Source organism: Micropterus dolomieu, linkage group LG15, assembly GCF_021292245.1.
Source record: "Micropterus dolomieu isolate WLL.071019.BEF.003 ecotype Adirondacks linkage group LG15, ASM2129224v1, whole genome shotgun sequence".
Taxonomy (NCBI): domain Eukaryota; kingdom Metazoa; phylum Chordata; class Actinopteri; order Centrarchiformes; family Centrarchidae; genus Micropterus; species Micropterus dolomieu.
Window position 1 is genome coordinate 11,586,140 of NC_060164.1, and position 18,710 is coordinate 11,604,849.

At 38.7% G+C, this 18,710-nt stretch overlaps 1 protein-coding gene across 1 annotated transcript in view; it reads left to right on the plus strand.

The window, feature by feature from the left end:
- Positions 1–18,710, plus strand: part of lmbrd1 (LMBR1 domain containing 1) — a 59,352-nt gene that overhangs the window by 14,579 nt on the left and 26,063 nt on the right. Inside the window, exons 4-7 of the mRNA XM_046071470.1 lie at positions 3,250–3,347; positions 4,212–4,279; positions 9,155–9,243; positions 16,308–16,381. Coding sequence (XP_045927426.1) covers positions 3,250–3,347; positions 4,212–4,279; positions 9,155–9,243; positions 16,308–16,381 — 329 coding nt within the window. The remainder of the gene's footprint in view (positions 1–3,249; positions 3,348–4,211; positions 4,280–9,154; positions 9,244–16,307; positions 16,382–18,710) is intronic.

Below are 18,710 nucleotides of genomic sequence, written 5' to 3' on the forward strand. Positions count from 1 at the left end.
CTTCTTGAGCAGGGGGACCTTGCGTGCGCTGCAGGATTTCAATCCATGACGGCGTAGTGTGTTACCAACCGTTTCTTTTGTAACTGTGGTCCCAGCTGCCTTCATTTGATTCATCAGTCCCCCCTTGTGGTTTTGGGATGATTCCTCACCGTTCGCATGATCAGGGACACCCCACGAGGCGAGATCTTGTGTGGAGGCCCAGACCGAGGGAGGTTGGCGGTGGTGTGGTGCTTCTTCCATTTCCTGATAACTGCACCGACAGTTGATCTTTTCTCTCCAAGTTGCTTTCTGATTCTCTTGTAGCCCATCCCAGCCTTGTGCAGATCAACAATCTTGTCCCTGATGTCCGTAGAAAGCTCTTTGGTCTTGCCCATGGTGGTGATGTTGGATGCTGGTTGTTTGGGTGTTGACAGGTGTCTTTTATACAGGTAACGAGGTGAGGCAGGTGTATTTGATGTAGATAATTGGTTGGGATTGGGGCTGTGTCTTAAAGAAAGACTAACTGGCTTGTAGGAGCCAGAATACTCGCTGTTTGGTAGGGGGTCATATACTTGTTTTTCCTCATCAGATGGTTATCAATTTTAATAAATTCATATGATGTGATTTTCTAGAATTTTCTTTGGGATTCTGTCTTTCACTGTTAGAATGTACATATGATTAAAATTGTAGATTGTTGCATTCTTTGTAAGTGGGCAAACCTGCAAAATCAGCAAGGGGTCAAATACTTTTTTCCCCCACTGTATGTACATTATCATCTCAACGAGGTAACTATGCCAACTATGTTGCTGAACACATCTTTGTGACATGTTTTCTTTGAGTTATTTTGGGGTTGTCTGGGCTGTCTTCACCGACATCCATTTGCTGCAGAAAGAAAAGCCCCCAGCTTGAAATAGCATCTCTCTGTTTAAGTGTTTGTGCCTCACCTCCGCTCTGTGAATTCCTAACACATTTGAGTGTTGGTCTTTTCTCCAAAAAAAAAAAAAGCTGCTTGTACAGGAAGAACCAAACAAAAAGGCTTGGATCAGAGAATAGCGTGTTGTTTCATCAAGGACAGATGAATTGCATTCATTTCATACAGGTCTCCGGCTTTAATCATTTTTTGATGCAGATTGATTTTTTTTTTTGCAGCGCTCAATATTAAAATGCAACTAATGATTACCTGCCATGTGAGTTTTGCCCAAAGTGATGTTAAAAACACCAATGGCAGATGGCTAACATGTTCAAAAACAAATCCCCCTTTAACTGAATCAGTTGTTCAATGCCCTGGATCACAATCGGAGCAAAAACAGCACCGTTCTTAGTTTACTCAGAACACACCCAGTGGTATTAGTAACTGGCTTTTACAGTACAGAGAGCTCTCAAAACAAAGACATGTTTTGGTCCAGCAGCATATGATAAATAAAAAGGAAAATAAGTCTTGTCAACCTTGATCAGACACCACTGTAAAACTTTGCTAGCTAGTAACATTGCTTAACCTCAACCCATAGCATGAAGAAACATACTAGAGTGATAATCTACTAGAGCCCTACAGATATGGGATTTTTAAGAACGAAATTTTTATTTTTTTCCCCCTTCTTTTCAGAAACAGTTAACATAAACAAAGTGTATCCCTTACATTTGTTATGTGTAAACCTTTAAAAAGAATTTTTTTTTATTGTTATTAATAGTATTTTGAACAAAAGTACAGCTGATTGCTGTGTTTTGTGGTGAATTTGTGGCATTTCAAACAACCTTGAGTTGCAGACTGCCCACTGGTGGACAAACTATGCAACAACAACACTCATAACACGGCTGAGGGATCCGTTTGTTTTTAAATTGTCATTTATCGGCTGTTTTAAACACCAATACTAATTTATCTGCAGTTAGCTTATATTGGGGTATATCACCCCGTCAATTTCTATAATCTACTACATAAAACAATCCTCATTATACTGTGGGCAATTATAAATGCTTCTGTTTAAAAACAATGTATCTCTAATGAGAGAACAAGAAGGTATAAGACACACTAACACATTAATGATTAGCGAACTAGCTGTTATCTTTTATATTACTCAGTGTGAAGTGTACATGCCTCGTTACTTGGGTGTTCTTGCACACGTCTGCTTGTGTTTGAATTAAGTGTGTGAACGGTGGTTCAGCCTGCACCAGTAGACAAAATTGAACGGCAGTTACTTATAAAATTCCAGGAATTCCAGGTCTGTGTAGCCCTTTTTATTTTTATTTTTTAAATATAAAAATCTTACCATCTTAATGAAATAAGGAGCTGATTTTCTTTCTTGTTTTGAATTAGAGATTCTTATAGAGGGATACAATCCATTAACCGATTCAGCGACTTTTAAATTCATACATGTAAAGTTCTACAAAGCTTTGTTTTTTGTATTAGTTATTTTTCAAAACATATGTGTTACCTGCTGGGCCCAACTGTCTACGGTAGATTTCCTGTGTGGAAAAACTACCTCTGGTGAAAGCTCCCAAGGTGTCATTTATTTAAAACACATACTAAAATTGCTTCCTTTTGACAAACCATGACAACCAATTAACAAGCATTATTGTTTTAAAATGATTAGAAACATTGCTCCTCGAACTAATGGCCAGGAATTGCAACATCAGTCAGTTTTTCTGTTGCACTTTAAGGCACTGTATGTTTTGTTTGTAGCAGGAGTGTATTTTTGTGTAAAAATATTATTTATTTATTTTTTAAATGAATTACAAAATGAAGTGCAACTCCCCAAAGGGTCAAACTGACAACTTAAGAGAATGCCCTATTGTCACCCATGTGGTGCCTATTGATATGAAAATATCCAGAACAAAGAGAAGTAATAGATTTTAGTTTGAATGAGGGAAAATTACATGTTTTGGGTTTGTGGAAAATAAATAAATGTGAGATATATTATTACAAAAATTTAGTTATGGATGATTGTTATGGATGAAGTTATTTAATGTTTCACTGTGGTATTAAGTGGTAACTTATCCCTGCCCTAGATTTGTCATTTGAAAGTTTTTAAGTAATGGGGTCATGTTTTCTTTGAAATTCCATGTCTTTATATTATCTGACACTGCTGAATGAATGATTATGGACATAACATTAGATTTCTAATTATATGTTTGTGTATATGTATGCACTGCACTTGTCAGAAAGGCATTGCAATGCCATACTGTATGCCAGGAAGGGGTAATGGATATTCATGCAATATTTGGCACGAATAAATATCATTGACTAATTTTAATTCTTCTTTTGTATCCCTGTAGCACTTTACTCCATCATACTCTTGTGTGTCTTCCTATGGATCCCCTTTGTTTATTTCTACTATGAAGAAAGGGATGACAACAATGTGAACAAATGCTCGGTAAGAATGCACCTTTCTTCTATAGCACTGTAGCTAGCTCAGATATGATGGTATGGAAATTCAAATTTCATTCTGGTGTAGGTTTCATTCAATTGTTTGTACACATTTATACAACAAACAATAAAAGCAAATGCCCATCCTTCAATATTTACTTTCCTAAATCTTTTAGTTTTCCCATAAGCTTCTTTGAATACTGTATGCACCTTCACAATACACCATTAGTTCAGGTTTTGTCGACTCTGTGCATAATAGAATGTTTTTCTATATGTTTTTTGTGCCCTGGTACTGAACACCTCATTTCACTTGCGTGTTTATACATGAAATGACAAGTAAACATTAAAGTGAAACTTGAAACTAAATAATCAGTATTGTGATGAATTCAGATTTAAATTAATCAGTAAATATTAAAGATTTTCTGGCAGTAAAAATAGTCATATTGTCAAACTTTTGCACCTCTGCATCCATGCTGTAAATTATAGGCCACATACTGTCACCTGAAATTTGACAAAAAATTTAATCTATATCTTTAGAAGTCTTTTCAGTGAGTGATGTACCAAACAACCAGCTATCACATAGAGCCTTTTCTTCCTTTGTGTCAGTTTAGAGCTGACACAGGCACTTTCTCTCACAGACAGGGAGGTCTTTTGTATCGTTACTTTAAAAGCACCTTGAATAGCACTGGAACCGACATGTTATCTCTTCCAGGTCAAACTGGATCTACTCAGACTTTATATAGTTCTCATACTATAGTCCGTAGATAAATGGAGTATGACCCCCTATCCCTCATTCACAATGAATAATATATATAATAATATTTCAGTCCACGGCCACGATTGACCAGTTAAATTTTTTCTTTTATTTTAGCAAGTGAAAAACGCTCTGAAGTACACAATTGGATTCGTCATTGTCTGCGTGGTGCTCCTTTTAATTGGGTAAGTTGGAGACATGGATGGCTTCTTCTGCTTCAGTAGACGATAGGTGGAAAGGGGTGTGGATATGTCATTGTGTTCAGTTAATGAGAGGAGGGCTCCTTCATACAGCTACAGTGCCATTTCTCTGGCCATGATAAGCCATTCAATAGGAAAAGACCCGTCTGTCTAAATATAGGTTTTATTCTGGTCTGTCTGATTCTAAACTAGATTCTTTGCATTTTCTCTATGTACAAAGCACATGTGGAGGGACTACTGAGGTTTTGTGATTCTGTATTCAGTGTTTACCACAGAATGACAGTGTAATTGTGGTGGGAGCTGCAGGTTTTTTTTCTAGTCGGTTATTTCTTATTTCACCATTTTAATTCTACTTCATTCTCCACCTTATTTTAGTGTTTTAGTGTTTACTCACTTCTTGAATCTGCTCACCTTGCATTTCCTTTCAATTCTCTTTTCCCCAATCTCACACACACACACACCCCTACACCTCTGGTCTCTTACTGCAAACACTCCGGCTGGCCCACCTCTTTCTGTTTCTCTCTCCCAGTATGTGTCTGCGCTGCTGATTTTGTCCATCAGCAGTGTGTTTTATAAAGTCACAGAATTCATCTTTTGGATTTTTCTGTCTTCATAGCAGAAGGCTTGTTAATGACATACCCTATCAAAATGATTTATGTATTGAATGACATCTCGTGTGTTCGCTGTTCACTGTTGCTTTACCTGGTTTGTGCATGTAAAGTATCCACCATGTACGCGCCTTGTAATGTAACACATCTCTCTCTGTGTTTCTCTGCAAAAAGCTCAAATAGCTCACCAAATATACTTTGGCGGCTGTTAATATACCTAGGCGGCCCACCCAAGTAAAGTCTACATGTTAGAAACACTGATATTGTATCCACAAATCTCTACTAATGCACATTCTCAGCCATGTCTCATTCATCAGAAGATTTTATACTGGTTGTGTTCAGAAACACCTGCACCACACAATAGAATTCCCTTTCAGCCGTGACAGCAACATGCCTGAAGTTCAATCTATACGATTTAATGTGCTCTCTCGGCCATTAAATGGCACATTGCAGAAGGCTTACCTAGTTTGGGAAAATAAAGGACACATGACTATACTTTCTTACAGCTTAAAGTTTAGAATTTAGGACTTTTTTATAGACAGAAGCAATTTAGCCCCTCTTTTACCTCTGGAACTGGAACTATTGCTGCTTTGTTCTGGCAATTGTTGCTCTGGTCCTTTGATTTTCAACAACATGATAGCTTTTATCCTGGACTGCTTTTCTGATACCAAGAGACACGGTGGCTTTGTTTGGTGAATGTTCACTCAGTAGGTCTTTTCTTGATGGCCTTTGTTTGTTGTCTTTATACCTGGTAAGGTGTTTAACTTCTGAAATGACCCCTGATCTTTCATTGCTGCAGATTTTTGATGTTTGATTGTTTTGCCACTGCAAATTACTTTAGTTTATTTAGACTCAAATCTGGCCTTTAAGACTTTTTGTTTTAATCTAAAGAATATTGATTCATGTCTTAAGAACAGTCTGGATGGCATCCCCATAGTCTAGGTGCCTTCAAAGAAAATTTCCCAATCACATTTACTTTAGTTTTTATTTGAGACCTAGGCAACCAAAGTCGAGCTCTGTCAGTGGACCAGAGTATGTGGCTACTTATAACATTTTAAAATGCTGTTTATGACATAGTGTCATAGCACACATTGCGTTGAAGATGACAGCCTTCATTTCAAAATACTTTTATTTAAATTGGTAGCCACTGTTGGAAGGCCATTACTGTAATTATGAGGAATCTTCAACTTGTTTTTGGAGCCTGGCTGCAGTGTTTTTGCACTGCAGGCTTAAGATGGACCAAAACAGGAAAATAAAGCTTGAACATGATGTAAGATTAATAGACCAAAGCATGAATAACTCTAAATGTTTCCATATTTCTCATTTGAAATAGATTCCTCCTGGTGAAGGTTTTTTAAACTTTTTTTGGACTACCACTTTTTTAACTTCCGAGAATAATCTTTCTAGAGTCATAGAGCACCATATTTCATTCGACTTTTTAGATGCTAAATACTAAAAAGGGTTCTGGCCTGTTTCTCTGTTGTCCGTCAAAAAGGATTAATGATCAGTGTAAAAGGGTTTCATGATGAATGGTGTCAAAGTCAGCACTGAAATTGAGCATCAATACCATCAAGCCTTTCCCCACTTAGAACAACACTTTTTAGGAAAACTATCTATCTAGAATTATAGATATATATCTCTCTCTCTCGATAGATAGATAGATAGATAGATATCTCTCTCTCAATTCAATTCAAATTAGCTTTATTGGCATGTAATAACAACATTGCCAAAGCATCATATATACACAACATAAGAACAATCAGCCCCATACATTTCATTAAACAATTAAAGTGTAAAGTAATCAAAGTGTATGTGTGTTTGTGTTTAACAAAAAAAAAAAAGAGAAAAAAATAAAATAAAATAAATAGGTTGAGACACAATCATTAACTGAAACAGAAACCGCTGTGTAGGAGGACTACAACTGGTCTCAACTCAGCTAACAAGGTGAGTTTGCTGAAGACAGTTTACTGTCAAAAGTCATACACCCTGGCGAGACTGAGCATAGCAACAATCACAGGGTAGTTATTCTGCAAGGTCTGTCCTAGGCAGACATTTGAAGGCACACCGGAATTTCCAGAAGCACAAAGAAATGTGCAATGTCGAGGACCGTAGACGCAGTGGTCGGCCAAAAAAACTGTCCTAGGCAGACATTTGAAGGCACACCGGAATTTCCAGAAGCACAAAGAAATGTGCAATGTCGAGGACCGTAGACGCAGTGGTCGGCCAAAAAAACTGTCCTAGGCAGACATTTGAAGGCACACCGGAATTTCCAGAAGCACAAAGAAATGTGCAATGTCGAGGACCGTAGACGCAGTGGTCGGCCAAAAAAACTGTCCTAGGCAGACATTTGAAGGCACACCGGAATTTCCAGAAGCACAAAGAAATGTGCAATGTCGAGGACCGTAGACGCAGTGGTCGGCCAAAAAAACTGTCCTAGGCAGACATTTGAAGGCACACCGGAATTTCCAGAAGCACAAAGAAATGTGCAATGTCGAGGACCGTAGACGCAGTGGTCGGCCAAAAAAACTGTCCTAGGCAGACATTTGAAGGCACACCGGAATTTCCAGAAGCACAAAGAAATGTGCAATGTCGAGGACCGTAGACGCAGTGGTCGGCCAAAAAAACTGTCCTAGGCAGACATTTGAAGGCACACCGGAATTTCCAGAAGCACAAAGAAATGTGCAATGTCGAGGACCGTAGACGCAGTGGTCGGCCAAAAAAACTGTCCTAGGCAGACATTTGAAGGCACACCGGAATTTCCAGAAGCACAAAGAAATGTGCAATGTCGAGGACCGTAGACGCAGTGGTCGGCCAAAAAAACTTGCTGCAGCAGATGAAAGACACATCATGCTTACTTCCCTTCACAATCAGACGATGCCCAGTAGTGCCATTAGATCAGAACTGGCAAAAAACAGTGGGATTCTGGTACACTTATGTACTGTCTGGAGAAGTCTGGTTAGAAGTGGCCGTCGTGGAAGACTTGCGGCCAAAAAGCCATACCTCGTGGAGGCAAGGCCAAGTGACTAAACTATGAACGGAAACACAGGAAACGGGGTGCAGAAAAATGGCAACAGGTGCTCTGGTCTGATGCGTCAAAATTTGAAATATTATAGCAGAAGGCAGTTTGTTTGACGTAGGACTGGAGAGCGGTACGAGAATGCGTGTCTGCAGGCAACAGTGAAGCATGGTGGAGGTTCTTGCAAGTTTGGGGCTGCATTTCTGCAAATAGAGTAGGGGATTTGGTCAGAATTAATAGTCTTCTCAATGCTGAGAAGTAGAGGCAAATACTTATTCATCATGCTATACCATCAGGGAGGCATCTGATTGGCAAACCAAATTTATTCTGCAGCATGACAACAACCCCAAACATACAGCAAAAGTCAGTAAGAAGTATATTTAGCATAAAGAAGAACAAGGAGTCTTGGAAGTGTTGGTATGTCCCCATAGAGGCTTGGTCTCAAAATGATCGAGTCTGTCTGGGATTACATGAAGAGAGAAGTAACTGAGGCTGCCTAAATCCACTGAAGAAATGTGGGTAGTTCGAGAAAGATATTTGTGTGTGTGTGTGTGTGTGTGTATAATTTATAAAGCATGGTGGCCCACTGGATAGCACAGTGGCCTCACAGCAATAAGGGCACTTGTTCTCCCTGTCTGCGTGGGTTTTCTCAAGACGCTCCGGTTTCCACCACTATCCACAACGTTCTCCAGTCAGTGCCACTGACCAGTGACACCGGCTCAGATGTGGAGCTGGTCCCTGGGCTCTGCACAGTGGTTGCCTACTGCTCCCTTAAAGGATAGGTTTAATATAGAGAATGAATTTGTTTACATTTATGTGTATATGACAATAAAGCGCACACACACACACACACACAACATGAAACATGAACAAACACCTCATCAATATAGTATAAATGCAGCTTCTTTTTCCATTTTTGTCTGAGCATTGGGCTGTATAGGAGACAAAAGGTCTTTGTAGTGGGATACAGATTAAGTCAGTTTCTGTACTGCCCAGCTGCTTTTTAACAACATACTTAAAATATGAATAAAAAAGGGGGAAAAAAGCTGTATTGTCATTGTTTTCTAAAAGAACTAGCAGCATTCTGTTTCTGTCGGTATTTCTCTAGCTCTCTTGCCATCTTTTAGTAACAGCAATGGTAACACTGGTAGCTGTGGTAGAATGATTACAAAATCTGCAAAGTAATTTCTTTTTTGTGTGGAATCTGTGTATGGCTCATTGTTTCATTTGTTTCAGAGCCTTCGTTCCACTTGAGGCCCCACCTGGTCAGAATTCTACTCAATGGGAGAAAGTACAATATCTTTTTGAGGAGCTTGGGAGTAGTCGTAAGTATATCCTCTTTAGAAAATGCTTCCTGTAATTTTCAACTTGGGTCTCATTTTTATAGTTGTTGCCACCACAACTATCAGGTTTTATTTTATCTCTTTTTAAGTCAACCTACTTAATTCATTCCACCTTTTACCTTCATTGGTTATATACATTTCTCCCTTGAGGCCACATCCACGCCTACATCCATTGCTCCTATCCGTTCTTTATACTGCATTATTTCCTGCATCTTTCTATTATCCAGCCTCAGTTTAAAGTCTAAAGGTTTGTTTAGAAAGAATGGGGAGCAAATTTTAGATAAGGTGCAATTGCCGGTAAAACGGAAATATACAAGTTGTCACAAGATACTGAAAACTTAGACAATGACTGGTTTGCACAAGTTGTAAATGTTTGATGTACAAATCCATCAGACCCTAGTTGACTAATGTATGGAGATTAGTAGATTTTATGATGAGTATGGCACACATGGAGTTTGCTCAGATATAGTGTATCTTGATAGTAGCCATATGCAGATCACGTAGTCAGTTTTCGTTGGCATGTAGCTACATGTAAAGGCTTGTACAGACTACATGACTTTCAGCGTCGGCACCTGACTGATCAGTGACAGGGGGTCACACACTACACGAACTGACAGTGAGCAATCCTACACACGAAACAGCTGTTGTTTGTTATTATAGAGTTAGCAATTATAAAGACAAAGAATATAAGTGAAAGAATGGGTTAGCACATATTCAGGTAGCAGGGGTCGTCTGTGCTACAGAGAGAGCTGGAGGTGAGTAAAAAGTGTTTTATGCTGAAAAAGTAGCTGCCTGCTCTCATTGGCTGGATGTAGATATCGAGTCGGCCGATTCTTCCAGATATTTGGCATGCTAGATATCTGGCAGACGTCGGCGATGTGTCAGAAATGTGTTGGAAAGCCGTTTTGATGCGTCGTTGAGTAGTTCACACAACGACTGGTGACCACCGATCGACCGCTGATTTACTCCCGATCACAGCCTGACTGTCGCCAAGGTCGCCGAGCGGCAAATGGGGCTAAAAATCGTGTAATGTGAACTAAGCTTAAGATAATAGAAAACCTGTTACATCATGACTTTATTGATTTATTTTCACCACAGAGCTGACCAAAGTAATCATGTTAAGTTGTATATATTTCAGCCTAAATCTTCATTGATTTGATTGGTCAGGAATTACAGTGGGGTAATCTGGTGACACTCATGGACCTACCCCTGTTTTGATGTCATTAACACTAGAACCGCCAACGGGTCAAATTTACCTGCGGCTGTTTTTTGATTGTATGTATCTTTGTTTCAATATAATATTCAAGTCCCCCAGTCTTTGACTTTTCCTAAAAGTGTGTTATGTAGCACCCCCTATTGTTAAAAAATGTTAAGATAAAGCCAGATTTTAAAAAATGGGCATTTATACCTATAAGCGCCAGCGGGTAAAATTTACCCCTCTAGAGAATAGAGTCATTTTAGCGCTGTTCATGTCATGCGTTTAGATAAACATTCTATGCAACGCCTTTTCCACAACAGGCATTACACTTGCTCAGCGCAGTGAGTGAAGGAGAGTCTGACAGTGGGGGCTGAGCACTGTGTCCTAGGTTGATTCTGCATCTGACGGGTCATTATCTGACAGCGATCCACTTGTATGAAGTAAACATGCATAAAAGCTGCTGCTTATAGCTTTTGTGTAGGCTACATGATCATCAAAACTAATGCTACAGTAGGCTAGTTTTTCCGTGTGATAGAGGTGTGTTCTGCGGTCCCTTCAAGAGAGCATGCGGCTCCCTCGTGTGCTTTTTGACCGGCTTTAACTTTTCCAATGCTATGTATTTTTTAGGAAAAGTGATCGTTTTTCCGTTGGGTAAAAATCTACAATGAATTTTGGAATTGATAATAATCGTTTCTTTCAAATAAATAGCCTACTTTTATTTAGACTTTCAAACTTTTGTAGCTATATGTTATTCTCTTGATGTCCAATGGAGTCCGAAAAAACAAGCAGAATAGAAGCTGTGTTAAGAATATAACAATATAACTAGGCTGTAACATCTATAACAGTGGCGAGTGGATGAAATCAAAAGAGCCGCCGCGTGTGAACGTGCCCTACACAGATGCACAGTGCAAGCGATCGACCCGCACGGTGAAGACAATGAATAGAATAGAATAAACATTCTGTAAATGTCTGAAATATGGGGATGGTGTTTATAGGAAATGCACAGCCAAGGTGCTGAATGTTTCCCAAAGTGTGTTGGAGCAACATGTAGCAGAAATAATCACAAAATCACTGCATTTTTATAGCGGGTAAATTTTACCCGCCATGGCGGTTATAGGTATACAACGAACCCTGGCGGTTCTAGTGTTAAAAGTGCTGACATAGACAAGAAGTTACATTGACATGATATTCACGGATGTTACGGTCTATTCCTTATTATGGATTCACTTTTCCAACAAGTCCTTACTAAAATACCCAGATAATGTATGTATCAGTATTTCAGAAACAGTCACTTTATAGCCCAAATATCAATCTGAAATAAGAAATTAAATGTACCATTTGTTGTATTTGTGGTTGATTGTGATTCATGGAAGACACCTTCTTTAGGCACCCTCACTTGTTGAATGTGGCATTGCCTGTGCGTATGCTCATGCTAATGCAGGGTGTTGCCAAATGTGGGCTCCTAACAGTCTTCTGGCCTTTTGCCATCTGGGGATCAAGGAGGAAGCTGAACCATCTGCCTCTCTTCACAATAGTGGACCCCTCATGCTCTCCCTAACCTTCCTTCCTTGGCACAGGGGGAAATTGCTCGGCTGCTGAGAAGTAAATGAGAGGATCATCCCTTTTCTAATTCCCCATCTCTTCTCTTTCCAGATGGGAGGTTAATTGCGCAAAAGGAAAGGCACTTTTGCCACGTAACCCTGCTGACTGCATTGCAATGACTGTTCATTAAAGCCATGATATCTTTAGTGGCTCCAGCATTACATATGTTACAATGTTAAAGTGATGCCTGAATGTACTCTCTGAATGTACTCCAGATCAGTAGCTATTAATGTTGGTATTCAAGAACATACAGTACAATTTTGTATTTTGTCGGCCACTCCTCAAGATGGAGTGGAGTGGTTTGGAGTAGTCCAGCTTAGCTTGGAAGAATACTTGAGCAAGATTCTTAACACTTAACTTTTCTTGCCTATTCGCAATGAGAAAAGAATAAATACACTCAGAACCAACCCTAAAACATGCTCATGTCTATATACACTGTATATGAAAAAATTTAAAACATAGCAATTATTTCTGCCAGTGTATTTTGCTCTATTCACCCCTGATAGCTTATAAAAGACTATAAACCAATATTAGCCTGGAGTTATAGCATATTTTCCTGTGTAAGAACTACTGTGTTTATAGAAGTGGTAAGACAGTTCATTTATCTGACCCTGACTCAGGGGCATGAAGATATTACCACACCGTACATGATTTCAAAATGAAACAGTGAAACCGTAAATATATAAACAAACAATAAGTAAAATTATAAAACAGAATAATTCATTTTAAAACATCAAACAGGTGTTTTTCCTAATCGTGCACAGTTCACTCCATGACTCACTGGGTGGGGGTCATAGAGAGAGGGCACCACCTAAGGACTCCATAGATCTGGTGGAGGACATTAATGCCCGAAGAATTTTGTCCTTCCTGCAATTGATTGAATTAAATGAATCTCCACTCTGTTGCTAACTCTCTATTTACATTTTGTGTATTGGTATTGAAACTTCATAAAATACTCATCATAATGCAATGACTTCATCTGTATCTGGTTTCAATGTTTCACAGGCCAGACAACATTTTTGTGCTTGTTTCTGAGAGAAGTAGGGTCGAATCATTGTATTGTAATAAAGTGTAACTAATCATAAATGAGACACCACTTACAGTATATAAATACATTTGCAGAACTATGCATTTGCCAAGTTTTAAATGTTTCCTGAAAGCCTTAACCATTCTATTCAGTACATTATCTTTGTTTTATTCTAATCTGCCCTCACGTCACCTTGTTCGTTTCTGTGAAAAATGTCATGTGCAGTCAGTTTTACATTCAGAGTCTTGTATATTTTTTATTTAATTAAACCAAAATGGTAAAACTGAATTATTTAGATAAAAATAGAGACTCTTATTTCTTTAAATACATTTGAGGCTTCAGTTTACAGATTGATTGTGAGGGAGTTGAAGTGATGCTGTTCTCATCTCATCTTGATTGATCTTTTGACATTTTCTTCCATCCCTCAAGTTTGCGTTAGTACTTATACTAATACTACTAATACTATCTGTATTAGCATGGCTGTGAGATTGAAGCTACAATATTCCCAAAATATCGTATTAAACACAAACTGCTATCTAACCCCATTTTCCAAATGATATGACTTTTTAAGCTTTGCCCACACAAAGAGAAAAAGTAACTATGATTGTGTCCAAAGTTTCCCATAAGCCTCCACATGCTGTTGTATTGCAGTTCCTGGTTATTGCTGCAGTCATACTATACACCATCACTTATGCATAAAGATGCTTCCTGCTCGCCTTTGATGATTCTGTCATTCCTCAGAAGTAGGGTGATAGGTCTATAGGAGCTCCTTAATAAAAACCTCTCTGTACAAGTCTCATGCATGCACACAAGCCTGAAGGTCTATATGCAGGATGAGATAAGAGCTACCTCATTCCATTGCTGTTGGAATCGAAGCTGTACAGATGTGGAAGCACCACCGATAATAGACAATATTCCCTCTGTTTAATCCCCGGAAAATCTGCTCAAGAAACCAAGAAGAGTGGCAGCAAACATCTATCCATTTCTTTGTGTGGAGTTCATGAACAGAATGTTCTCCATGCAGAACATGGAGCTATTGTCTATTTTACCAAGCTCACCACTAAACAAAGGCAGCAAAATCGCAATGAAACACCCGGGAATAGGAAACATGTATTCAAATGTTAATGTTTAGCCCAGCTGTCAGACTTCAAAGTTTTCTTTTTGCATACAATACAATGGAGAGCAGGCATATAATTTATCTCCATTTTCCACCTCTTTGTCCTGCTGCTTATGAAATGCCTCTAAAAGAAAGTGATAAATGTTCTAAACAGGACAAATTATACATGCCCTGAATACTGACTTAATATTCCCAATCAAATGCCACTGTCAAGGAGAAAGACAAGCAGAGAGCCACCTATGCCCATGCTGACAGGTGGGCTGGGCACTATGAAGTTGCTGCTGAGAGGATGTGGGATATCAATAAAGGGACAACTGTGTAGCTTTTTACGTGGAACCCTTTAACAGGTGGGTTCTTGACAGGGGAGAGAGGCAATCAGTGTCTTCATCAATCCCTGTCTTCCAACTCCAGTTCTGACAGCTGGTGTGACACCTACTGTTGCCCTTGCCTTATGGGTGGTCCCCTTTCTGCCTCAATCAAAGGTGACACACATCAACTCAGTCTACATGCATTGAAAGATCCAGCCGTTGATCAATGTATGAAATGACAAAAAAAAAGTTGGTGACCAGATGTGTCTCCAGAGGAGGACTTTGCTGCAGTGCATTAAAAGCAGATATAATATCTGAGAGTACTAGAATAACAACATTATGCATGGTCCTTGTGAATAACATTATTCCCAAATGCATTCAGTTCCCTAATTTTCCCTTTAAGAACATTAGCACAGAGACACATCCTTGCAGGCTGTGTTCTTGGAGTCAGGTGTGCAGTCTAAACTGTCTGTTTTAAAATGGTTTTCAACTGGACGTTTGTTATTCTGTTTGAGATAAAACGTTTTTGTCAACAATTCCTTAGTCTTCCTTGTTACATTCAAACATTGAAAGAATCAGTTTACCCAAACAACAAAATGCAACTTCCACTTACCTTCATGGTATCTAGCCACGTGCCTTTCTTTGCAGAGGTTTTATGATATATTTGAGCTACTCCCAACAGTTTAGCATTGCACATCCATGATGTAGGGAGAGTCACAAAAGACAGATTTTAAAAAAAGAATTACCAAAGCAACAGATAACAAGATACCCTGACTTTTAGTCACTAGTGTGATTCAAGCTCCAAACTGCCAGATCCTACATTTTCCATGATGCCCTAAAAGCATGTTTGCAGACACTCCTAAATTCACACTTCAAAATCTTTTCCCAGTTTGTAATGCAGGCTTTCTATAAAAAATTGTAGTCTCCAAGCCCAAGCTGGGATAGGCCTAATAATGTTACTATAACATCATTAAGGTTGAGAAAGCCTCTTTAGAGCCACAGAAGACATACAACTGTTTTCACATTCTGGGTAGTACTCCACATGAAGAGTAAACTGACCTTATTTGCACAATCAGTGGAGGGCCACCTGAAAACTCTCCCACAGTGTTTCTTTTCAGAAACAATGCCCCAGATACTCAGGATAATTCAAAGACTTCCTCAGACATTTTGTTACCTGTTAATAATATAAACAAGTGAAAACTTTGACAATTTTCAGTATCCATGTACCTTTTATTAGAATTACAACAAACAAAGTTTCTCACCCATTGAAGAGGGTTCTCGTCCCAAATGTTAGCTGACTGAACAACAGTAGCTAACATTAGCTTGTTAATATATTTTTTTCCACCCAGTTCCTGGCTTTGTACCAGCTTCAGTTTGGGAACAGCTGTTTTAGCTCCATGCATTAAAGTAATTTGTGTCTCACAAAGAAACAGCACTCCTGTTCCTTTTAAAATTATATGTGCTGCACAGTGGGGGGATTTAGAGCAAACTAAATTATGTCAAACAGCCTTTATGAGATTTTGCCATTGGATTATCTACAGCAGTGCATCAATGACATTTTAGAAGCATCTTTAGAATATTCAAAGAAACTTAGATGCAGTGTGTTCATACAGTCGCTGCATTTGGGTGTGAATGCTGTTAATATTGAGTTTATAAAACAGCTGACTTAAATACCATCGAAGTGCACACATGAAAGTAGGCTCTTAGTTTGCACATGTAACAAAGACTCCGTTGGTATTTCTGTCAGAGGCCTAGGTCAAATCTCTAATGGCTTTGCTGTCTTTCTACCTGCAGATGGTCTACCTGCTCTGGCTTTCTCCATTAGCTCCTTGACATTGATTGGCATGTTGGCAGTGATCACTTACACGGTGAGTTGGGATCTGAGACAAGTGGTTGATGTTGTTTCATGTGTTCAGTGGAGCTATATTGGCACAGTAATTAAGGAAAATCATCCCAGTGGATGATTTCCAAATTTTTCCACGCCTGTAGCTTAATAGGACCTGTCCTATTATTGTGAGACATCTGACATAAAAAATGTTTTGAGGTATGAAAGATACTAAATAGAATAATCTTATTTTTGTCATGCTTATGTCATGGTTTATAATGTATGTTTTTGTAAAATGTTATTTGAGCTGCAGTGCAGTTTGTTAAAGTATATACATATTCTTGCTTGAGATGTACTTAGTGATGGAGTGGCCTTTCAGTATTAGTAATGCCTTGTGATTTCAGAGCTCTGGCATTCAATTGCTCAAATTGTTCAGACTGCTGTCTTTCACCTCAATGCCCGAGACTTTTGCATGATGTATGTGCACACTTCACCGGCTTATCAACCACTTATCTGCTGCCTATTTATATATATAGATCTACCTCAGTGTCCATTAATATATGGCTATATTTTGATTCCCTCAGCATTCTGCAGTTTTTCATTTTTTCCTGGATCAGAAAAATTGACTGCTGTAACATTTAATGCTGTCCATTTTTCATAGCCGTTATCTTGGTAACTAGACTGTGAATATTCCCTGGAGGTGGTGGTGGTGCTGGTGTCAGGGTGGGAGTAACACAGAATAGTGCCTACTGGGGGAAAAATACAAAAAAATGCACTTGGGTATCAACCCAGGGAGTGAGAGTAAAAGTGACAGCCAACCCCAATCTATCCAGTTTCTGTTGAGCTCAAAGAGTCCTATTTGACAAATTACACAACAATTGAATGTGGAGCTCTTAATGAATAATACACAACCAAGTAAGTTGTAGAACCAATATCCCCTAAGGACATATACTCTGTTTCAGCTGGAATGGTTTCCACTGTTCTTTTACTTTGCTTCTCATAGTTCTCTAAAGAGTGGATAATTACCTACTACATGATACATAATGGCACTGTGCACAGATTTGCACTGGCCCCATGTTGCTATTGACTCTGTGAATGCCCTGTGGAAATCCTAACTCCCAGTGTGTCTTTGTTTTTGATGTTCCTTGTTTTGATGAAGTCAATCAAAGAAATCAGGCCTTTTGGCGACAACAGCAGCTGCCCCTTCTTTTATTCTCAGACATGAATGCAGAAGCTCTTTTTATCTCACTTTTTATCCTTTCATCTGCTTTATTTGCTCTCTCCTGTCTCTTCTATCTACAAGCGGCAAAATATTCTTGGTGGCAACCTACCCATATTTGGAAAGAGCTGTTTGATTTATTATTCTTTACTATGTGTTGCTATTAACTTAAGCCTGATTAACTTAATGGAATCTAAGTGACAGGTTCCATAAGCAGCAGAAATATTGTACTAATTTATCACCTTCTCTTTGTGCAGAACTAGCCATCTACCTTTAATGCAAACAAATCTGTAATGTAAACAGTATATACCACTGTAGCTTAGTGCACTTTTTGCAAGTTATAGCTTGTACTGTTTTTTCATCCTCTATAAGCAAATAATTTCTTCTGGTTTGACTTGGTTTGATGAATGTCGTCATCTTTCTGCTAAACTAAACACTTTTAACAGTTTAAATGAAACATGTTTCTATTGGTAAAACAATGTAACAGTAAATTCACAACTAATTGTACTTTTAGCTTGTTGTTAGCTGTTGTGGTCTGCAAGTTAATTTGAAATAGCTAACTAGCTTGCATTGTGACTTTATACTCAAGCGGTCACTTTTTAATGGTGAGTATTTTGTTCAATGATGCAAATCTATCATACATTTCTTCCACATTACCTGGAATGTTTGCACATGCATATTCCCTCTGTATTATCTCTCACTCTGATTGTACCCAGCAGTGATGACATGAGACTGATCGAGCCGATCTCAAAGCTCATGTATCATATGAAGCCCTTTGCATTAATTTGGCTAGCATTTTGACTTATGACTTTCATGACTCTGTCTCCTGTGGACCTACCTCTATCTTGCTCTTAAATTGCTAGCCATAAGATGCTGATGCTGAACTAAAGTTGGGAAGATTAATGTCTGTTGATCTAATCACAGGCCCCGAGATTGATCTGGGAAGATGGGGGAATCAGAAGGGTGTCACTAACTTACTTTAGGATTCTCCAGTCCTTTGATGCTTGTTTGGTTTCTCTATTGTACATTTAAATTGGATTTATTCAATGCGTATTTCTTAACCACTCAATTCTTTTTAACAGAACTTTAGGACTAATTGGATTTTGTAGAAAACATGGCATGTAAGATTCGCTATAGTAGACTTGTTTATTCT